Genomic DNA, 24461 nt, shown 5'->3' with positions numbered 1-24461 from the left:
AGGATGTTCATGCTTCTTATATTAATTGCAAGAGCCAGAAACAATGAAAAATGCTAATAAAATTGTTTTGGCCTCTTTTCTAGGAATATTGTAAACATCTCCCAAAGACCCTGCAGGGTTGTCTAACACACACTAACCAATTCTTCTTCCAAAAGAGGGTAATTACTCAGGGTAAAGGGCAGTGTCTCTTGGTAACCAAATAACCTAATTTCTTCCAACGACTGCTCTCCCACAAACAAATGGCCTGAGGCAGAGAGAGAATGGCTGATTTTCAACTTATATGACCACTAATGACCACTTCTGTGCAAGGGAGAACGTCTGTTAGTCAGCGGCACTGGTTTAAAGGGGTTTACATAAGTTCACAGAAAAAAACCACAATATGGACTTAAGATAAACAGCTGTCTGCAGCTCTAAACCCTGTGACCTTCATCTTGACATCTAGTAGAAAACCTGTTTACATTGTGATTGCACATGGTGGTATTTTATCTGTTGTAAAAGTTTACAAAGATCGTTTTAAAACTGCAAAGCTCTGTAATAACTTTACCAATAGAAAGCATCAATCTCTACCTCTCAACTCTGATCTAGTCATGCCCTTTGGCCCTCAAAACATCTCTGAAGAGGCAGATAGGCAGGACATCATCTAAGGAATCTTCCACCAACTCCCTTCCTCTTCCCACAATTCCACTCTGCCTTAGGATGAGTGAAGGCACTGCTTCTCCACGTACCTTAGTAGATTACACAGTCAACCAAGCACCACCCTTATAGCCCTATAACCCTGCCCTGGGGTCTTGGTTTCTCTCACAGAACTCCTGCCCTTTATTTGACCTAGACCCTGTCCACTCCCACCCACTCTACCACTTCCTCCTGCCCCACACTATTAATTTTGAAAAGTTCCAAACCTGTAGAAAAAGCAAAAGAATGTTCCAATGAACACCTATATAATCTTTCTGTAGGTTCACTAACTGAACACCTCTGTTTCTTGATATATACTCAATACAAAACAGATGACCCCCTGATTTCTTGATGCCAGTGATGTGGCCCTGCCTGAGGCCAACTCAGCTCTTGGGATCCAACCCTCTTCCAAGGTATTGCCAAAGTCCTGGCTCAGGGGCCAAGACTTAGTGCTTCATTCCCATGGTCATGATCACTGACTTTGCACCTAAGGTTCTAGAATCACCACCCCCTTTTCTACCAGATCTCAGGTCTCACCGTTGTTGAAAAGTCTCTTGTTGCTCAACAACACCTAAACATTCCCAAGAGTAAACCCATTTGATATGACAAACACTACATATTTATAAGGGTATATACTCAGGCCAATTCATTAATCTATCAAGGTCTTCATTCATCATCTGTTAAATGTGGATACTCACACCACCCATCTCACTGAGTTGTGCAAATGATCAAATAAAGTACTTATTAGAGTGACTGGCACATGGTCAGCATGCGTCCACTATTATTACCACCTTTTATCAAACGTTTGCTTTACAATGCTTGATTTTCCAACTCTTCGACCTCTCTGTGTATGCTGTAAGCCTGTCATACCCTCCAGCACACTCCTTCATGTATATCCGGGCTTGGAGGTCCTTCCTGGCCTGGTGCCCTTGTAAGCTTCCAACCTCCATGCACCCATCCTTCCATCTCTTCTATCCATTTCTCCATGAACCCAGAATCCAAGCCTACAGGTATTTACCATCCCAGAAACACACTGTGCACCCCCATTGTTTTACATTAATGTTGGGATCAGTGTGCAAAACCTATCTATGCTCACTATTCAGAGTAAAACTTCATTTCCTCTGGGCTCACACAGGGCTTTCTTTTGCACCTCTGTGAACACATATTTGCTCAGGTTCATGAATGGCTGATGTTATGTAAGTAAGTCATGCCTTGGTTTACTAATTCCCTAGGAGCTGATTCTTACCTAAGGTTTTTATGACCCAGTCTGACCCCTTGAACTCTTCCAGGTCATAGAGAATCCACTGGGAATTGGTTTGAAAATGGACGTGTTCAGATCCCTGATGTTAATAATAATCTAATTGACAGAGAAATCTTTATCCTAGAGATTTCTAGACTTTACTCCTTAAGCACATTCTGTTCAGAAAGGAGCAAGACTGGAAATCAGACCTTGAAAACAGTAAACAATGTTCTTCAATATGATCCACACATTGGTGAATGAGTACACATCATCAAATAAATCAGCCAGAGATGACATCGGATCCTCGATTTTTTTTTTTCCTGACAAGTAATAAATCCACAGCAGGGCATTCGGGCTTACCATGTGGGTTTTCTCCTTGCTTCAGCTCTCCTTGTAATTATCAGAGAGAAGCATTAAGTGAGACTCTTTATTTCTCATTCTTTTGGGTGTTAAATTTCTATAAGCTTAAAGTAATAACTGCAAGAACTCCATAGATGAGGTAATGTGCTATGAGAAATGGAAGTATAAAATTACTTCTAAATAATCTTAGCATACTGTGAAGGATACTGACTTAGGGATACAATTACAGTGTAAAATATAGCCTTGTTTTTAAATATGAGAGAGAAAAGAATAAAAGGAAAACCTAAAACCTAAAAGTTATAGAACATGTACTCACACACATATAATGCACATATACGTAAAAATGAATGTGTTTATTCATGGCTGTCGTGAAACTAACACAATTCATCTATTGTATTATTTTTTATTTTATTTTATTATTTTATTTCTGAGATGGATCTCACTCTGTCACCCAGGCTGGAGTGCAGTGGTGTGATCTTGGCTCACTGCAATGTTCGCCTTCCAGGTTCAAGTGATTCTCACGCCTCAGCCTCCCGAGTAGCTGGGATTACAGGTGCCTGCCACCATGCTTGGCTAATTTTTTAAAAATATTTTTAGTAGAGACAGGGTTTCACCATGTTGGCCAGGCTGGTCTTGAACTACTGACCACAGGTGATTCGCCTGCCTGGGCCTCAAGTTTGCTTGTTTGTTTTGATGGGAAGGGGGAGTTGTTATACAAAAAATAAAAGAGAGTAGCCATGTTCCAACTTTCAGATGCAGCACCTGGACCACTGAGAAATCAACAGATCTTTCCATGGCAATGAGAATGGGGGTCATAAATAGGACTAAACTTTAAGGTTATACCTACGAGAGAAAGAAGACCCCTGGCTCAGAGACGTGCTTTCCAAGAAGGAAAAGCTGGTAGGGTCATAGTGTTCAGACTCTGAGATAGGATGAAGAAGAGAAAGTAGGGTCAGGGCAAAGTAACCTTGCCAGAAGTCTAAACTATCACACGATCCCCATACTATAAGTAAAAGAAGAAATGGAGGCTGGCACTTTTCTACAGATACTAAGGACATAAGAAAATATTAATGGAGTTGTCAGACTTGAAGCCAGAATAATTTTCTAGAACCTGATGACAGTTTTGGAAGGATAACACAGATGGCCAAGGCAATGGCAGGGGACAGGACTTCCTGAAGAACTTTTACTACATTTTCTTAAATATGAATTAATGGAAGACTCTACAAAACTTCTTCCATCCTTCTGGGATTATCTTCTTGTTCTCCCCTCTTCTTTATTCTCAAACTACAATAAATAGATGGCGAATGGGAGCATGATCAGCTCTGAGATGGGTAGGGTGAGACTCCGTTCCTTTTTTGCCAACTAAGGTCTTTGTAACAGACACACAGGCTAGGTCACAGTTGCAGACTAAAGATGAGATAAAAATTGGAATACTTACTTATTGAACTAAGCCATAGCAAATATTTTTGAGATTATGTCTCAATGTTGAACCCTCAAAAATGACTTCTCCAGCATGTGATAATCATCAAACATGAAGATTTCCAGAAACAGAACAATAGAGAAAGGAACTGACTATATTTACATCCATAAGTGACAGAATAGGGAAGAGGGAAGTATTCTTTGATCATACTAGACCACCACCTTAGATGCCGTATCTGGGAAGACCTGAGACACATGAATAATTAACTTTAAGCTAAGTAAGTAATCTCAGTAGTACTCCTAAAAGTTTACGGTTCATCTGAAACACATGCTTTTCTTAAATTCAGAATTTAAGGAAATTCTATTTTCCTAGTCACGCTAGTTACTTTATATTAGATAATCTAGATAAACTTTCAACCAATCTAGTCGGGTTAATTCAGTTTGCATGACTTCTAAGACTTTATATGGCTTAGCCAAACAGAAGATGAATAAAAATGGAAGAAAATGAGGTATAGGTGGAAAGTGTGATTCAAAGCCTATCTGAGAGAGTTGAAAAAAGCAACTTCAGAAAGAATTCTTGGTTTTAAAATGATGTATCTTCATAGAAAAGTATATATGCAAACATAAAAAAATCTCAATTCACAAAATTATTTTAATAACTACAGCACTTAATCAAGCCTAGTTTATAAAGTGTTCCAAATACCTAAAAATAATATGTGAATGAGGAAGATTTTTTCTATAATCAAACCCTTGTTCTCCCACAAAATTACATCCAAAGAGACATGTTAAAATTAATTATGTGTTGAAGTGCAAAATCTAAATTTTGTTTTAATACTTTCTAAAGAACATACATCTCCTAAAAAGAAAAAAGCAAAACGTTTTAATAGTATATAGGCTTATCCTATAGAAAAAACAAGGAACTTCTTTATTTTAAAAGGTCAATATCTTTATACTGTTATATTTAAGACAAGTTCTTAGGACACCAAACAGACTCTGCCATTCACAAAATCTAAGTGAATCCATAATAAGATAAAAAGAAATGTACAGGAAATCACAGTGGTAATAAATCTACTGAATTATTATTTATAGTGTGTTTGTGAAGAATACAGCATAACAAGGCAACAGGCCAGTATTTAAGGGCTGAAAGATTTATCCAACCTTAAACATATCAGTCTACGCAGGCCTGGAGTCTGTAATCATTATTGCAGTTTAATCTGTCTTTGCAAAACAAAACTAAAAAATAGACTGTGTGCTTCTGTGATTAATCATTTGCATTTAACACCAATCTGAACTAATATAAAAGATCCAAAAAGGCAGCATCAAGAACAAGGTACGGAGAGATGATGGAATTTGTTTAGAATACCATGTTCTGAAAGTGTCATGCCACCTTCTGTTAAATATTTGGTTCATTCCATTTTGTCATCCTGATTTGTATTCCGGAAGCCGTTAGAGGCTACAGGATTATTTCATTACAACCACAACATATGTTGGTGAGCAAAATCCCTGATCAGTTGCAAACTTCTTCCCCGTTAACCCCAAAGAATAATGGCACTTGAAAATCCCAAAAAGAGTTGTGGATTCCTAAGTCTCAACTTTCTGCACAAAGGACACCAGTGTGCAACGCGGCACCCTACAAAAAAAAATCAGTGTAAACAGTTTGTGAGTCCATGCTATACACGGCAGAAGCATGGAGTAGAAAGCTCAGATGACAATGTACTTTCAATGAAAATGGCCCTGCTGTGGAATCATAAAAATAAAGCAAAGTTGGCAGTCATCCTCTCAGCATTTGGTGTTCAACTTTGGAATGCTGCCAGGTACGTAAATGTAGCCAAGGAGAACACATGTCTTTAAGAAAATGAAGACATTTTCAAAAAAGAAAAAGAAGAGAAAACAGGGAGAGAGGGAGGAAGAGAGAGAATGAGAGAGAGACCAGAACTGCACTAAATAAGCAGTTGTAGTTACTAACACTGCCTCCTCTACCTCCCCCCTCATCAAAGCTGCTTTAACTTTGATGACCAGTACTTATCTGCAGATGTACATATTTTTCCCTGACCTTGGGAGCATCAAAGAATTTATACACTTAGCAATTCTTGCACAATCTCTTGAAAAGAACAGCACAAATGTTCTACCCATCCATGCCAAACAGGACTTGTTACTCTTCTCCACCTATTTTTCTTTCAGTAAGTTAATTTATCTGCTTAGATTTTGGTTCTAAAATAAACTTCTAAGACAACTAACCTTAGGGATTTTTTTTTCCTTCTTTTGATGAAGTTAGGAGAAAAGAAGTTATAGGAAAAACTAATTCACCTAATAGGCTATAAATTTTTGCAGAGTACTAAATACAAAAGATTAAGAATTATAGCTTTTCCAGGCTTATGACGATGATAAATGAAATTTCTTCATTCATGTATCTGTTCTCAACACATAGCCAAAGAGTTTATACTGGAATCAAAGACAACCTCGATAGCTACAATAATCTTAATAACAAGTCCAAGATAACTATACTTTTATGTATTAAATATCTTATAGCACATAAACGATTTGAAAATAATATTCATTCGTTCTAATAACAGTGCTTAAAAGTCATGTTTAACACCTGGTTCTCCTTAATAAATTAAAATTATGACAACTTACAAAGCAAAAGCCCCTGTGAATTGCAACACAGTTTCTAAAGGGGTTACTGTAAAACTAGGTGCCATAAATATGCCGAACTTTACCCAGATTCACAGCAGGGGTGATTCATGGGCCCACATCGGCCTCAGCCAAACCTCAAAACAGGTGATTCATACTTGATTTCATTTCTGTTTACTTTTCTTTTAAATAAAGGACTTTCAGAATTCCAAAAAGTTATGTTCCTATGACTTTTGCAGGAGAAAGGAAAAAAGTAAATGCTCCTCCAATTCCAGTTCCACTTTTCATGACCAGCAAAAGCGGTGTAGGATGCCAAACAGTATCACAAACTAGGAGTCTGAGGAAGTTTTCATGAGAGAAGGGAATTATGCTGATCTAAAAAAAAATCATGATGCCTAGTGAACATTTACAACGCTGAAGACATTCTCACTTTCCGGGACAGAAGGAAGTTAAAAGTAGAAGACTAACTTTTATCTTTGTACGTATTTGTCGTAGGACTTTTTCTTCACGTTTTCCTTAGACGAAAGAATGAAATGGTTATTATCATTTATACGTTTCCTTCAGCTACAAGGAAGTATAGCATAACCAATAAGGACAAGAATCTGGAGTCGACCACTTAGATTCAGATTTTGACTCCAACCTTACATGTAATGGGACTGTGGAAAAGTCATTTTACCTCTGCGCCTCCGTTTCTTCATCTGTAAAACAGGGAGACAGAACTTATAGTAAGCATTTAATGAATACTATTTTTTCCCTCTGCCATAGTCTATTTCTTATTCGGGTTTAAACTAATGTTACAAACAGGCAGTAATATTTATAAGTAATAGTAATAAACTCTTAAATAATGCATATTAGGTATGGTTCTAAACAAATTACAAGTCATAACTCATGTAATCCTTACAACTAACTTTTGAGGTAAGCATTATTTTCCAGAGGAAAAGGCTGCTGTACAGAAAGATTCAGTTACTTGTCCAAAGGCCAACTAATAAATAGCAAAGCTGGAATTCAGACTCATGTAGCCTGGCTTTCGAGTCCAGGCGCTTACCCCTAACCAGCTTCTTGAAGAAAACTGTTTAAATAAATCTTATAACGTCATAACTTACATAGAAGATAAATAGAGAAATTTTGCATTCAGTATATAAAGTATGTATTGCATCTAGGTAACATTTTTGTCTGCAACTTAAAAGAATGACATTTAAAAAGCAATCAGAAAAGCCACAGTTAACTTTTTTTTTTTTTTTTTTGAGATGAAGCTTCGCTTTTCTTGCCCAGGCAGGAGTGCAATGGCACAATCTTGGCTCACCGCGGCCTCTGCCTCCTGGGTTCAAGCAATTCTCCCGCCCTAGCCTCCCAAGTAGCTGGGATTATAGGCATGCACTGCCATGCCCAGCTAATTTTTGTTTCGTTTTGTTTTGTTTTAGTAGAGACAGGGTTTCTCCATGTTGGTCAGGCTGGTCTCAAACTCCTGACCTCAGGTGATCCTCCTGCTTTGGCCTCTCAAAGTGCTGGTATTACAGGCATGAGCCACCACGCCCAGCCCACAGTTAACTTTTGTTCTAATTAATGTTTTAGGAAACTGCAAGGAAGAACAGATTCTGTCTTTGAAATATTTGATATACTGTATAAGATGAACTGGTTTATCACTTTACAACAAGTTTATATGGAATAGAACCAACAGCAACCTCATCTTCCACAGTTCATGGGAAATCCCACTAACATCTGCCACGCACAATCAATGATCCCTATGGACAGACCCCTTCCTGTACTACTGGGTCAAGACTCAACCCTTTCCCCAAAAGGTAACATGGAGCCAATGTCCGGGGAAAATTAACTAACTTCTTGAGGTATGCCATTTCCCCAATTCCTCTTGTAACATATCACTGACTTCAGATAAGTTGATAATGTCAAGGGCCAGAAGACTAATTAGTTGACTAACTAATGGTGAACTGATTTATTAACAAAATGGAAACTTCATCTATATAACTGCAAAAATTATTTTAAGGTAGCTGCTATTCTGCTTTAGAGTCTAACACAGAAACATACCCAGAAGAAAACTTTCCTTAAGACCATTCTTAAGGTAAATTTTCTTCTTAAAGGTAAATTTTCATTAGCTAACTATACAACTAAAAGTTTGGAAAGATAAAACCACTGGTAAATGCTTTTTACCCTTTTACTGTGTAGCCTTTTTCTGCTGATGTTACAATATATTCCAATATGTTTCACCACATTCCAATAACTATAATTTTAATCAAATTGCTACAGAATATGACTAATGAGAAATTGACTACAGAGTGATAAAATGTTCTCATAAAACCTTTCATGTATATAATGTGATATATACAGTATGTATATGACATATTGACATATATATGACATATATATGTATATGTGTCTATATGATATGTTCTCTCTCTCTCTCTCTCTCTCATTCTCTCTCTCTGTTCTCTAGCTGTTCCCTAGGTCTAGCCACAGTTAAATTGTGGGTTAGATATCAGAAAAATGGGTATTAATACCACAATGAGCTACCACTGCGCTGTCATAAAACTGACTGTAATGAAAAACATTGACACTACTATGTTTTAGCAAAGATGTAAGACAACCGAAACCGTCACCCACTGCTTGTAGAAGTGCAAATTGGTACAACTACCTTGGAAAACTGTTTCACGGTGTTTACTTTAGTTGAACACAGGCATGCCATATTACCTAGCATCCACTCTATTCACTGAACAAAAACACATACATATGTCTATCAAACAGGCACATAAGAACGTGCATAGGAACATCAGTCTCAGTTCCCTCAGCTGGAAACAGCCCAATGTCTACCAACAGAGAGCACATAAATCAAATGTCTTTCCACACAATGGAATGCTGTAAAATCACACCAACAAGCCAAAATCAACCAAAGACAATCCACAAATTATTAAAATGTCCAACATAGATAAATATAACAGCCATAATGTTCAGTGAAAGAATTTAGATTCCATTTATATAAAACTGCAAACACAGGTCAAACAAATGTATGGTACTGGAAGTAAGGATGGTGATTATCTTTAGTGAGGAAAGAGGGAATATGATTGAGAAAGGTCCAAAAGGGAACAGGTGGGGCTGAATGCTTATTTCTTTACCTGGGTGGTAGCTCCACAGGGGTTGACCTTATGACAACTCACCAGACTGAATACATGATTTGTGCACTTTTTGGCATATATGTTACATGATCAATAAGAAGGTTGATTTTAAAAGGCCCATTTTCAAGCCTAATTATATATTAATCTCTATTGTTCTGCTCAAGCTGCCATAACAGGTTACTACAGGGTGGTTTCAACGTTAAGAATTAATTGTCTTGCAGTTTTGGAGACTAAAAGCCCAAGGTCAAGGTGCAGCGGAGTTGGTTTTTGGTGAGGCCTCTCTTCTTAGCTTGCGGACTGCTGCCTCCTCACTGTGTCCTCACATGACCTTTTCTCTGTGTGCACGCATCCTCATCCTCTTTTTGTCTTCTTAAAAGGATAAGAGCCAGGTGCGATGGCTCATGTGTGTAATCCCAGCACTTTGGGAGGCTGAGACAGGCGGATCACCTGAGGTCAGGAGTTTGAGACCAGCCTGGCCAACATGGCGAAACCCTGTCTCTACTAAAAACACAAAAATTAGTCAGACATGGTGGTGCACACCTGTAATCCCAGCTACTGGGGAGGCTGAGGCAAGAGAATTGCTTGTAGTGAGCCAAGATCATGCCACTGCACTCCAGCCTGGGCAACAGAGTGAGACTCCATCTCAAAAAAAAAAAAAAAAAAAAAAAACCAGGATAATAGTCCCATTGAATTAGAGCCCCACTCCCAGAGGCCTTATCTCCAAATATAGTCACACTGGGTGTTTGGGCTTCTAAAGATGAATTTGAGAGTTGGATAGGGGGACAATTTATTCCATAACAAACTCTCTGATATTCTCCAAGTTGATATTTTTTAAGTTCTTAATTCGTTTCCTTTATGTCAAATTTTCACATTATCTAAAACTTTTAAATCTTAGTATTATAAAGACTACCTAAAAGTATACCTAGTGTTTCTGAATATTTTACTTTTTAAATTTCTTACAAATAATATACTGTTTATAACAATAAAATTCTAAGGTTTTAAAAATTATATAGGAATTATTTTTAATTAAAGTGCAATAGTAGACTCTAACTGCAAGATATTTTAAAACAAAATCCATTTCTATTGGGCAAATACCTTTGTAATACCAATTATATATGCTCCCTAGCTACAGACAAGTAAGCAGTATGTGTCGATGCAAGTCACTCATTTAAAAAATATACACTTATATGAAAAAACAACATGTAAAGGGTATTTTTTCCAATTATTTAATAATCCAATGTGCTGCCAGGCATGGTGGCTCACGCCTGTAATCCCAGCACTTTGGCACACTGAGGTGGGTGGATCACCTGAGGTCAGGAGTTCGAGACCAGCCTGGCCATCATGGTGAAACTCCATCTCTACTAAAAATACAAAAATCAGCTGGGCGTAGCTTGTGCCTGTAATACCAGCTATTCACAAGGCTGAGGCAGGAGAATCACTTGAACTCGGGAGGCAGAGGTTGCAGTGAGCTGAGATCATGCCACTGCACTCCAGCCTGGGTAACAGAGTGAGACTCGGTCTCAAAACTAAATAAATAAATCATCATCATCATCATCTAATGTGCCCATTGTTACTATCTGCCATGCATTCCTGCAAACACTCCAGGAAACCATTTCTATTAAATATCTGGCTATCTTATGGTAGCTTTTACTTATTTTCAAATGGCAGCAAAATAGGAACGCTGTTTTAACAGAATAGAGATTAAATTACCAAAGGAGAAATACAATTTTAACTCAGAACTCTTGCCAAAGACACTAGTTTTCCTTTTGTGACAGATGCAAACCAGCATTTAAGGGTTTTCAATGATATGCCTGTGTAATCATTACCCCAAAACCCATGCCATAGCAAACACCTCATCCTATTGATATTCTAAGAAACAGACCTGTATATTTACCCTTTGGGATAAATTTCCTTTGCCTTCTTACGTGCTCATGTATGTTTTGGCAATATGTATCTAAATTTACATTAAATCATTTAACAACTCTTGTTATCACTTATAATAGTGTTTTAAGCTACATACATTACTAAGAACACAAAAGAAAATTACTGTGAAGAAAAACAAATTCCAGTTTACTTATACACACTATGGTAATCCCTCCTTGCCATGTGAATTGAGTTCTCAAAACTCTATGAAAAAGGAATTCACAGTCAAAAATATAACTTGAAAATGGAGTCCAGCGATTGCCTTTACGTGGCATTTCTACAGGGATTAAATGAGTAATAATGGGTTCTACACTATTCGTTTCTGTTCATTATGTCTTGCTTACTTGAAACATATCAGTTTTGTTTCCATACAATTTCAACAAGCAGCTTGGCATTATTTGTTGCTTTGCTGCAGCTACTATGCACACTAAGGAGCTAGTTTTTCTTCCTTTTTTTTTTTTTTTTTTTTTCTGTATCAGGTCCTGCGTGATGACTCAGAGTTGTAGATTCTAACTCTAGCTCTCCAAGTTCAATCTTCTTGTCTCAGAGGCAGAATAAATATGCACACTTGAAATGGAAAAGGCATTGGGTAACTTTCCTTTAACTGAGACACCCAAGTCACTATGTCCCAAGGCCCTCCCTTCATCAGCAGGACCATGATGCCTGGATTCTGCCCACTATAACATTAGGCCAACACACACATCTTCCGCTACCTGAGAGCCTTCCCAGCTCCTGCTGACACCATTAGAACATAGCTCTAGGGCTGGGCCTCACTTGGCTTCATCTTCTATTTTCTTTCTAAATGTTTCTAACCAAAAAAGCTTTGCTTTGCCCCTTCTTAACTCTTTTTCTCACTTCCTGCAACCACAACAATTCCCAATTGGCATGGGCCAGGATCCATTTTTTTCCAGTTGCCAAGTTACTTGGGTGTACCACTGGCATCCTCAAACGTTGCAAGCGGGGACTGATGGCTGGGGACAGATCATCCTTTGTCTAAGGACAGTGCAAAGCAGCAGCAACCAGCCACGATCAAAATCCCCACCAATGCTGCAGGTGGACAAGTTCAAGTTCAACTGCGGCTAACTGTGGGAAGGAAACAAGAGGGAGACACCTGGGGAGTGCCACAAGGAGCCAATAAGGGTAGACGGCTAGTGAAATGTAACAGTCCCCCACAAAAATAAAACCCAAAACGTGATAAAGGATTTATAGGAGACCCTCCTGCCACACAAACTGGGGGCAGGGATGGAATCCATGGCCATGATGACGGACTCAAGCAGCACTGGGGAAAGTGGCATCCAAATGACACAGGGCAGCTTTTCCAGTTGACGACCACTGTTCTGGGGAGTGAGCTGTCATTGACAAGAGATGAAGAGAGCACTGGTCAGACACTGGCCATCCCTGAGCCACAACAGTGGATTCTCTGCAGCATGCTCCTCCTCTACTTTCCACTCCATGGAGAGGGGTTAGAGGAAGAAACAAGCTCACTCGTTCCTGATGAGACTTCATTCTCAACACGCAACCACAACCCTCAGAGGTCCAGCTGCCTCTGTGCCCTTCCTCTGGTAACGGAATTCCTTTCTGTTACCATATATAAGTGTGTTTATATGTTAGGGAGCCTGGCACTGTCTGTTTAGGGGACCATTCCAGGCTGCTTGGCAGGAATATACTACACGTTAAATGAGACGAAGGCTATGTCTCCAAAGGCAGAAATGGTCTAAATTATGTCTCAGTGATACTGCATGTTCTATTTAACCTCAGTAGCCTCAACCATTTCGAGACCAAGAACGATTTTCTAGTTTTCAATTCAAGCTCGAAGTGAGAAGAAAACTCAACTAGAAGAACCCCAGCATCTCATAGATGGAGATACAGACGCACCACCAGCTCTCTGTCCCACTAAAAAAAAATTCGCCCCAAATCCAGAATCATTTCTGCTGGAGTTCTCTCACTCTGTTTCAAAGAAATCCTCTGTAATGAATTCTACACTTGTCTTTCCTCAACTTGCCAGGAAAGAGTGTAATTATTACTTAGTCTCACTTAAAATTAAAATATTTTAATTATGACATTAAACAGCACAGTTTTCACTTCAATTAAAAGTAAGTACAATCATACTACATAAACCTTAAGGAAAAGAGTGAAAAACCGCCTTTAAAAATCTAAAGTCATTTTAAGATACGTTTCAAAACCATGAACTTAAAACTGTCTTACCTGGCGAACAAAACTATTTGAGGTAGTGTCAGATGATGTGCTTCCATCAGATCCTTTAAATCTGTTTTTCCTTCTGGCTCCTTTTCCATATGACTACAAAAAAGACAAATAAGATTATTATAAGACCCTTTAACAGGAATGTAGGCCTAGTTGTAGAAAACGTCAAAGACCAAAAACAAGTAATATATTGCCATCATGTAAGCATCATTAGAAAGTTAATATTGGTGGGATTCCACAAATCTATTTCCAGTCAGTGATGATGTAGGGAGGACAGTTTTCTTTTCTGTTCTTTTTTGAGACAGAGTTTCACTCTTGTTGCCCAGGCTGGAGTGCAAGGGCACCATCTCGGCTCACCGCAACCTCTGCCTCCCAGGTTCAAGTGATTCTCCTGCCTCAGCCTCCTGCATAGTTGGGATTACAGGCATGTGCCACCATGTCTGGCTAATTTTGTATTTTCAGTAGAGGCGGGGTTTCTCCATGTTGGTCAAGGTGGTCTCAAACTCCTGACCTCAGGTGATCTGCCCACCTTGGCCTGCCAAAGCGTTAGGATTACAGGCATGAGCCGTCGGGCCCGGCCGGCGAGGAGAGTTTTCTTGGCAAAGCACTGAATAACTAGTGAATTAAAACAATGGATGTTACCTGTTCTAAATATGTTAGCAGGCAAGAGGCAAAAGCCTGTAATGATAAAGCATTTAAAAATAAACATTTAAAACAAGAAGTTAAAGGTAAGATGGTTTGTTTCAATAATAGGATTGGGCCAAGCACAAACATCTAAAAATGAACTTGCTTTTCCTATTACATTTATAGTTTACATTCAGAACCCTAAGAATAAACTACACATCAATCTATGTTTAATTCTAAGCACAGATACAGTAAGTGCAAATATTAAACATTAAAATATAAATGAACAATAGCTTAACACTGAGTTTAGAGTTAAATGCAGCACACAGGTTAGAATCCTGGCCATAGCAAATCTTGACCAAGTTTCTTAATTTTTTCAATCTTTTCATCTTTAAAATGGGGTTAAGTATTAGATGAAATAATACCTCATAGGATTAAGTATGAAATGAAATAATGTATTTATAGCATTTAGCCTAAGATCTAACACATGGTAAGGACTCAAACTAATACATAAAAAGTGATACCTATGCAGGGGTTGGAAGACGTGGAAATGAACTGGACAAAAGTGTATATAACACGTTGAGAATTATTAGGCTCATAGAGACTTCATTAGATGATCAGAAATTTACACCATTTATTTTTAAAATCATCACATTCAGGTTTTGAAAATGCTATTTGGTTATGCTTCCTCTATTCATATGGTTTTCATTAAAATATCTGCCATAGTGTATGTAGCACTTAGGCAAGCTGAAATCTATTACAAACATTTGCGTTATGAGTAATTTAGATGAATTTGCAATCATTGAGAGGGTGGTATAATCTTAAAGCAAAAAATTTTCTTATAGATGTTTGTTCTGTTCAGAGTATCTAAGGGATTTATATAATACAAATGTGTTTCCATGACATTTAATTAACTCTCAACTTCATAAATGGCAAGAAAGCTATGCTGGGCTTTCGTAATGTAATATACAAGGTTCTCCTCAGTTAACAGCTTATTCTTTTTACTTATGTAAACATTATTCAGTAAACTGTTGAAAAATAACATTCTTTTAACCACTTTTTTTCTTTTCCAATTATTATGTAAAGTTTTGGATAGATGCATTTTCTAAGGCCTAAGAAAGGTAAAATAAAGTATGAAAATCTCTTTAAAATTTTCTTTTAAATATATATTAACCCACGTGCAAAAGTACTTATTACCTTGAAAGTATTTTTAAGGCCTAACATGCTTCTTTGGGGGTGTAGGGACAATCTGTGTTAAATTCACCATTTACCCTCATGAGTAACATAAATTATCTTTGAGAACAAAGACAAAATACAATCTTTTCCTTTTTTGCGGGGGGGAGGCAATGTCTTGTGCTGTCACCCAGGCTGGAGTACAGTGACATGATCATGGCTCACTGCAGCCTTGACTACCCCCACACCCCCTGGGCTCAAGCAATCCTCCCACCTCAGCCTCCCAAGTAACTGGAACTACAGGCACACATTGCCATGCTTGGCTAATTTTTTTGTTTTTTGTAGAGACAGGGTCTCATTGTGTTGCCCAGGCTGGTCTTGAACTCATGACTTTAAGCAATCCTCCCGCCTCAGCCTCCCAAAGTGGTGGGACGACAGGAGTGGGTTACCATGCCCAGCCTCCAGTACCATTTTTAAATGAACAGAAAAGAATATCTTCACAATTCTATTGTCCTTTAATTTTAGCATTTTAGTGATAAATATGTTTCATTATTCAGCTTCTTAGATGTGTAAGGTTTTTTGTGGTTGCTCACAGTTGTACATCAGGCACTGTGAGAGCCACACAAAGTTAAAGACAGTCACAGAGGAGGTGGTCGTTCTCTGCAAAAAGTTGGACACATTTAAAAACTCACATTAATTTTTCCAGGCCCCTGGGAATCCTGTTCATAAACGCTATTTCAGGCGTACTTAGCTACCTATGCAAAGGATATGTAATGAAATTATTACAGTTTTCAACTGTACTAAGACAGTTTACACACTAAACAACTATGGCACACTGAACTGCATGCATGCTGGTGATAGTTTTGAGAATAAAAATTGTTCTTCCATTATTTAAATGTGTAAGTGATGATTTATTTAAAGTATTCATTTGCTCATGCCTTAAGAGTGTTAGATCAACGCTCTATCATATATCATAATTATTAGAAGACAAAATAAATATATATGCTTAATTGTATCTCTATTCTGCGATTTTACTAATTTCCACAGTCATTTCTCTTCTAAAGTTTCTCTTTTTTTTATTAAACTATAGAGTGACTACTTACTGACCACTTATATTTTTTTATAATAACAGTCAGGATCAAAAAACAAAAAAACATTTAAAGCATCTTTGGAAAGCTAATAGCCCATTTTTCATATACCTTTAAAAATGTTAATGAGAATTCATCCTGCCATTACGAAATTAAATTTCTTTTAATCTAATGCATATTTACAATTAAGTCCATCTTGCTCGAAAGATTCGGTTTTCAGTTACTTGAAATCGTTGAAAATAAGGACTAGACGACTTCTTCTGAAGGAATTAAGGGGGAAAAAATGGGAAGGTCAAACCTCTCCCAGATGGAGAAAATATTTAGCTGACTGAATTTGAAAAAATATATATATATATAAATGTGTGTAATTGTTTCAAGTGCAGCCACTTTTGTGAACAATGGTTTTTCTAAATATTTTTTACCAACATTAAATATACGAACACCCGATATCTGAAACAGTTCATCATTAGTGTGGCCCAGGTTGTACGAAGAAAAGGGGAGACAGGAAAGGGGATTTGGCTCTAGTACAAGGTGTTACCTATAGATTCTTCCTGACACGTGCAGGGCTCTATGTCCTTCTTGAAAAAGGAGTCCCAAAAGTCGCTAATTTCCACTAATTGCTATTAGCTACATGAAGCATAATAAAAACAAATTATGTCACTATAGTAAAAAGAAAAAAAAAACTCTTATATTTATATTACTTTATTTGTTTCAAAATATCAGGCTAAGATTTCAGAAACTAGGGGAAAAAATTCTTAAGACATTTCCAAAAATATATTAATGACTTATTAAAAAGACATTCAAAATTCATCATGATGTTAATGTCAGCTTAGTGTGAATGAATATCTTTCTTGACACTAAATAACTTAAGAGTGGACTCCAGTCTTAAAAATCAGCAAATAAATGTTGACCTTTTCACAAGTAATGAAAATCTAATTTCTGTATGATTGAAGGAGACAGGAGTAATTAATTATAGAAGTTGTCAGTTAACTGGAGATTTTAGCCGTGTACACAATGTTGGCAGCCCCTGGGGACAACCTGAAGAATGATATGACTTCTGTGCTTTGATGGTTATTGTGACAGCTCTCCTGCCTACAGATTACTTCCCGTGAGCATAATACTGACACTTAAAATTAGGCCGGGCATGGTGGCTCATGCTTGTAATCCCAGCACTTTGGGAGAGCAATGTGGGCGGATCACCTGAGGTCAGGAGTTTGACACTACCCTGGCCAACATGGCGAAACCGTTTCTACTAAAAAATACAAAAATTAGGCTGGGCGCGGTGGCTCACGCCTGTCATCCTAGCACTTTGGGAGGCAGAGGTGAACAGATCATTTGAGATCAGGAGTTCAAGACTAGAGCGACCAACATGTTGAAACCCTCTCTCTACTAAAAATACAAAAAAGTTAGCCAGATGAGGTGACTGGTGCCTGTAATACCAGCTACTCAGGAGGATGAGGCAGGAGAATCGCCTGAACCCAGGAGGTGGAGGTTGCAGTGAGCCAAGATAGCACCACTGCACTCCAGCCTGAGTGACAGAGCGAGACCCTGTCTCAAAAACAAAAACAAACAAAAAATTAGCTGGCTGTAGTGACATGTGCCTGTAGTCCCAGCTACTCAGGAGGCTGAAGCAGGACAAATGCTTCAACATGGAAGATGGAGGTTGCAGTGAGCCAAGATTGCACCACTGCACTCCAGCCTGGGCTACCGAGTGAGACACTGTCTCAAAAAATTAAATTAAATTTAAAAAACTAGTCTCCATCTCTCTCAGTTCATATTCAGTGATGTTTATCCCCTTGAATTTCCAGACTTTCCTCATCTTATGACCAAAGACAAAGCCAAAACTATCCATAGAGAAATCATGTATCAAATCTCCTCATTTACCAATAGCTTAGTGTGAATAAGCTAAGGGTAAGATCCTTTACTAGGCAAGAAGTAGCTAAATGACATTCCTAGAAAAAGGAGTTGCCTTTTATATGGCTCAGTTCACACAAAAGCAGAAAGGAACAAGAAGCCTGCATAAATAGAGTTCTTGGGGATGGGGGTGGGTGTCTAGCAGGTAGAGGAGGGAGGAGGGAGGAAGAAGGCCAGGAAGCAGAGATCTATCTGCCCAGTAAGGAGGAGCACAGGCAGGGAGGGCAGAAAGCCAGGAACAACACATGCCTTCTTCACAATCTACCTCCTGCCAGGCTTGGAAAGATCAGTAAGACAGGCCCGGTTCCTTCAAGTGATGTCATAAGTAGTTTTCTCTCTCTGTTATGTTGTGAAATAATACATTGTTACAATTAGTTTGTAACGTGGTTTTTGACCTATACTATGTGTAGGATAGAGACAAGCTACACAATTGCAGAGTATCACCATCCTCTATGGGGTTAACGTATTTTGTTTAGCTTCTCTTGAACGGGCCAAGGCTACATAATTCAAAGGAATTAAATACAGCAACAGGTAAACCGAGTCTTCATATAAAAAGAGAGACAAAAAAAAAGAGCATGAGACTGTAAGAACAACAAAACCTCAAATCACTCAGATAGATTTCAAATTCTAAAACATACTCAGAAATTCTGATTGGCATGTCTGTAAATTTCTCCCATGCCACATCAGGAAAAAAAAAAAAAAACAAAAAACAAAAAAACAAAAAACCATTCAAGAGGAAAGTGATGGTGTGGTTAGAAGTGAAGATTTCAGCAAAATATAAAGCACAGGACCTATGGCCACCAACTTTGGAGACTGCAGAAAACTCATTTGGACATGGAACCTAAGACTATTTCAGGAAAATAGTGTTGATTTAGTTCGAGAGCCACTAGAAAACAGCTGCTACTCTTTTTCGATAAAGCTCCTTGCTACAGCCATTCAGGATGTTGCCATCACATGCTTGAAAAGCATCTGGCAGACTCGGCTGGGGTGGGACCAGCTGGGACCTGTTGCTAGGAGCAAAACAAACAGGCCCCCTGGTTACTGTCTGTTCAGTTTCAGGTGTGACTGGAGGTGCCACTGACAATCTCTCTGAGGCCTAGAGTGCTGAGATACTGTTCTTGTTACTCCTCCATTTCCTTTTCTGTTACCTATCAATCCCTGTCACCTGCTTTCCGTTCACCCAACCTTCATGCAGGAGCTATTCAATTCCCCGGAGAATTACCAGTTTAATGTTGCCCCATAGAAATATCATATGAGCCAAATACATCATTGAAATTTTCCAGCAGCCACATTAAAAAGGTAAACAGTAACAGGTGAAATTAATTGTAACAATGCATTTATTTAACCCAGCATATCCAAAACATGATCATTGCAACATGTCATCAATTTAAAATTTACTAATGAAGATGTATTACATTCTTTATTTCATCTTAAGGCTTTGATAGCTGGTGTGAATTTCACATTTACAGCACATATCAGTTCAGACTAGCCACATTTCAAGGGCTCAAAAGCCACAGGTGGCTAGTGGCTACCACAGTGAACAGCACAGATTTGGAGCTTGGAGAAAGGGTCCTCCGTGAGAATCTGGACTTTGGAGGCAGACTGTGTCCAAGTTCACACTGAAACTGTTTAACAGTTTACCTAAAAAGCAATGCAATTTTCTTAAATTGGAACTTTCAAGAATTTGCAGTTAGATTGCCACTCATTTCTTATGAAAGAAATGGATCCATTTTGGGCCGGGTATGGTGGCTCACACGTGTAATCCCAGCACTTTGGGAGGCCAAGGTGGGCAGATCACCCGAGTTCAGGAGTTTGAGACAAACCTAGCCAACATGGTGAAACCCCATTTCTACTAAAAATACAAAAAAATTAGCTGGGCATGGTGGTGGGCACCTGTAGTCCTAGCTACTCAGGAGGCTGAGGCAGGAAAATTGCTTGAAACCAGGAGGTGAAGGTTGCAGTGAGCTGAGATAGTGCCACTGCACTCCAGCCTGGGTGACAGAGTGAGACTGTCTCAAAAATCAAAACAGAACAAAAACAAAAACAAAACAAACAGAAACCAGGGCTCTGAGAAATATATCATTTTGTTTATGGCAATGTACTGGGGCAAATGGACCGGAATGTATCAGGGTGCTCCCTCTCTCTAGGCAGACTGATTGATACAGAAAAGGAAAATGGCAGAGTTTGCAAATCTACGTCTTCTGCTTTCTTCATACAAATATAATAATATAATCCAGAGGTGAAGTAGAATGATTCCTAAAACCAATGATCGCTTTAGAGGTTCCATTTGTAAATAGAAACTCCATTTCTAGGTAGAACTGCCTAGTAATTCTGAGTAGAATTAATCGGTACCACACAAACGGAGGATGCTTTAGAGCCAGCCTCCTTACTCAGGCAGTTTTTACTGCTGGTCTGTTCTGCCCAAACAGAGATATGGAAGAGATGACTTTGCCAAGCCTCACACAACCCTATGATGCCATGATTTATTAGATAGAAAATAAACAGGCAATGGTTCCCTCAAATAATGGATGTGAGATGAACGCAATTCAAGTCAAATTGCTTTCATTTTTGGAAGGCAGAGAAAGCAAGGAGATGAAATGTTGATGCAGGTGAATATTTCTCTCTCTTAAACTTGCTTGTAAAATCCATTCTGCCCTCTCTGTTCTCTCTCCTTTATCTATGCAATCACTCGCTAATTCCTGTGAATTGAACTTTGAGATGTTTGATACACAGAACTGTCATATCCATTATCTTTTCATCTCTTTTTCTCTTAGGCCTGATTACCCCTGGCCCAAACTGTTACATCTGTCTGCCTCCTGGTAACTTCACTTCTGGACTCCTGAGATTTGAAACTATCATACAGAACATTTGCAAGTGAATATTCCCAAATGAGCTGTTAAGGGGGTCCTGTTTTGAACTCCTTCCACAGTTCCCTGTCGCTCAATACACTAAAGGTTCCAAGTCCCCAAGATGTAGTCTCAAATTGCTTTGTCAGTTTTATGCCTAACTGTGCCCGATCTTGACCTTACCATGCTCCTTTTAAACTAGAAATGATAAATATATACTGTAATATTTCTTACTTCTGGGGCTTTGTTTTATGTACGACTGCTTACCAACTGTCTCGAAAATATCTGGTGTAATCTGACCCATCCTTCGAATCTTTTTGCAAATGCCACCTCATCAGTGAAATCCTTACAGATTTCTCCAAATGGCATGTTTATTATCTTTATTCCTTTGAAGCCGTATACTAGTCAGAACTTCTCTTACAGCCCCTATACATACATCCTAATTGCTGCTACTTCAAATATAAATTCTTTGAAGGCAGAAATTGTGTCTTTCCACATCAGAATCATTTCCACATTGCTGCTGTACAATAATTTGTTGACTTACATTTAATCATTATACATAAATCACAAAGTAAATTAGTATCTCTTATCTGAATGCCAGCCCTGACTTTGATCTCCAGGAATTTAGGAACTCTATTTTTATCATAAGAATAAAAACTTTTCTAAAATATCCCTCAAGGAAGATCAAAGGCAAATGAGGGTCTAAACGTCCTTTCCTTTGATGGAGGACTCGAATATTGATAGTATTCAAGACCTTCATCCTAGAATAACCGAGGTCTCCGGGTACATTTTTCATTCTATCTAACCTGGCAAGCGTCTAGATAAAAATCAGGAGTCTAGAACAAATGCAAACTCTATTGGTTAAAATTCAGATCCTCTGGCAGAGACCAGATGGGAATGTAGCTGGTTCATTACATGTCCCCACTCGGCTTGTGAAGCAAACAGCCCAGGGCGGACTAAAATCTAGCTGTTTTACCACTACAAAAGAAATAGATTTCTGATTACACAAGTCCTTGGTTTCCACATTCTTCCCCTTCTCGAATCAAAGTGAATTATGTGTTTTAAGTTAGCACATTAATTTCCCAATGGTAAAAGAAAGTTCAATAAAGCTAGACTACTATGCCACTTGGAACTGCCATGATTACAATATCAAAATATCTAGAGCACTCAGGTTCCACCTATGGAAACAACAGCAAGAAAACATTTGCCACCTTTATTAGGTTGTCACACTCCTGCCCCCACGACTACAGCAAATGATACTCTAACATGCTCTCTCTAGTGTGTGTATGTGTGTCTATGTATTAATATATGTGTATACACACACACTATATATATAATACCACAAATTAAAATCTGGCAAATATAGGCTTGAAATCAACAAGCCAATACCGTTAAGCAAAGAGACATTTCTCCAGAATGCTTCCTGAAATGTAACAATGACCTCTTCACATCACTGGCCAGCCAACAGCCAGCCCGCAGCTAGGAGTCTGAAGTCATTTCCCTGCTGGGAGAAAAGTTGAGCGACTCCTCACTGCTGAGACCTGGAGGTGTCTGTAACCCAAACTGTACCTGCTGAAGCCTTACGTAAAAAAAAGCCACCTTGTCATTGCCCAGCGCCTACAACTGACATCTCCAATTTCACAACAACCTGCAGCGAAGCTGACTTTTTCCAGAAACCGCGAATACTTATCGGAGAGAAAGGGGATCCTGGAGATCCCTGAAATGGCTAACATTTCAGGGGAGACGGAAGAATAAAAACTTTCTTGTCCCCAGCTTGCTCGCTTCTTACGGGAAAGGCACGAGGTGGGACAGGCAAACCTTGGCAAGTGCCCGAGGGACTGGAGAGCTGTCAGCCCCAGGTGCGCAGCGTGGTCCGGGCAACTCTGGGGGGAAATCCGGCAGGGCGCCCCCACATTCGCTCCCCTCCTGCCCACCTCCACCCCATCACCCTCATACCCACGCCCATCCCGGTTCCGAGCGTGACTAGGAGGGTCGGCATCGTAGAAAGCGCTGCGATGGGCCCCCTCCCGCCCACCCGGACTCACGATCTTCAGCAGGTCCAGTCCACTAGCCTGGTTCATGTCTCTCCATGTGCCTCTCCCGGGAAAGGGCGAGGAGGGCCAGCTGGGGCAGCCCGGGAGAAGTCTGGGAGGACGGGCAGGTCTCCCCCGCCCTTCCCCACTGGCTTTTCGGAAGCAGAGAAAAATGGAAGCCGAGGCAGAGCCAGGAAAAGGCTCAAAGGGGCAGGGTTCCCAGCGCCAGGAGAGGAGCAGAGAGTGGGCAAGCAGCGAGGGGAGGAGGTGGCTGACGATACCCAGGCAGCGGGGAGGTGCGAGGCTAGAGATCCCTGGAGCGGAGGTGCCGGGAGAGCCCGAGGTGGGTGCCCTGCCCGGCGGCTCACAAAGCAAGGAGAAAGCGCCGCGCTCTCGCTACCTGTGCGGCGGCTCCGAGCGCCCCCGCGGGAGCCACGTTCTCCAGCAGTTCCATCTGGATCTCCGGCGCCACCGCCGCCGCCGCTGTGGGAGGCGACTTGGACATGTCGCTTTGGACCATTGGCGAAAAGTCGGCTCGGAGCGAAGCAGCCAGCACCGGCGGCGGATCCCCTCCTCCTCGCCCCCGCCTCCCGGCGCTCCGATCGGCTCTGGGGGACGCCCAGGGCTCAGGCCCGGCTGTTCTCGGCGCAGCGCCCCGCAGCGCCCCGGGACTCGGCGCCGCGCTGCCAGGCGCTCAGTGCGCGGGACCGGGCCGGGGCATCCGGCGAAGCGAGCAGCGCGGGAGGCGGGACGCGGGGGCGCAGCTGCGGTGCTGGGGAGAGGGGCGCCCTCCGCGGGGCAGCCGGGGCCGGGCAGAGCGGGCGCAGCGCGGCGGGGATCGGAGCCGCGGGCGCCGGGAAAGGTCCTCGCCAGGAGGGGAGGGAGCTCCGGGAGCGCGAGCCAGGGGGAGGTGCGTCGGAAAGCGAGAGTGACAAGCCGAAAAGTTCCTCGCGGGAGGCGCGCGCCGCGTGGGCTCCGGTTCAGCTGCTGCGCGTCGCGGTGGCGCACAGGCTGAAAAGTTTGCGAAGCCGCAGAAGCCAGGCCCGGCGCTCGACCCGGGCGGGGGGCGGGCGCCGTGGGGGCCTTGATCCTGTTTCCATGGCCCCACACCTCCTCTCAGGAACCCTAAAAGCAGATCTCTTAACTTCGGAGGGGAAGGACGACAGAGGCTGGGTTCCTACACTTAAAGTTTTAAATTTGTAAAGGCTGCT

At 40.4% G+C, this 24461-nt stretch overlaps 1 protein-coding gene across 6 annotated transcripts in view; it reads right to left on the bottom strand.

Annotated features, from left to right (window-relative positions):
* CACNB2 (calcium voltage-gated channel auxiliary subunit beta 2) overlaps nt 1-24083 on the bottom strand; it is a 406631-nt gene extending 382548 nt beyond the window's left edge. For 3 of the 6 annotated variants that reach the window (XM_005564746.5, XM_005564749.5, XM_005564747.5), the window contains exons 1-2: nt 23651-24083; nt 13576-13668 (exon numbers count right to left, since the gene is read on the bottom strand). In XM_005564746.5, coding sequence (XP_005564803.1) covers nt 13576-13668; nt 23651-23770 — 213 coding nt within the window. In that variant the 5' untranslated portion in view covers nt 23771-24083. Of the gene's footprint in view, nt 1-13575; nt 13669-23262 lie in introns of all 6 variants that reach the window. The other 3 variants (XM_005564748.5, XM_005564755.5, XM_005564752.5) reach the window with 2 other exon arrangements.
* Between the last annotated feature and the right edge of the window lie 378 nt (nt 24084-24461).

Source organism: Macaca fascicularis, chromosome 9 (genome assembly GCF_037993035.2).
Source record: "Macaca fascicularis isolate 582-1 chromosome 9, T2T-MFA8v1.1".
Taxonomy (NCBI): Eukaryota; Metazoa; Chordata; class Mammalia; order Primates; family Cercopithecidae; genus Macaca; species Macaca fascicularis.
Note: the sequence above shows the minus strand (reverse complement) of the source record. Positions and strands in the feature narration are given on the sequence as shown.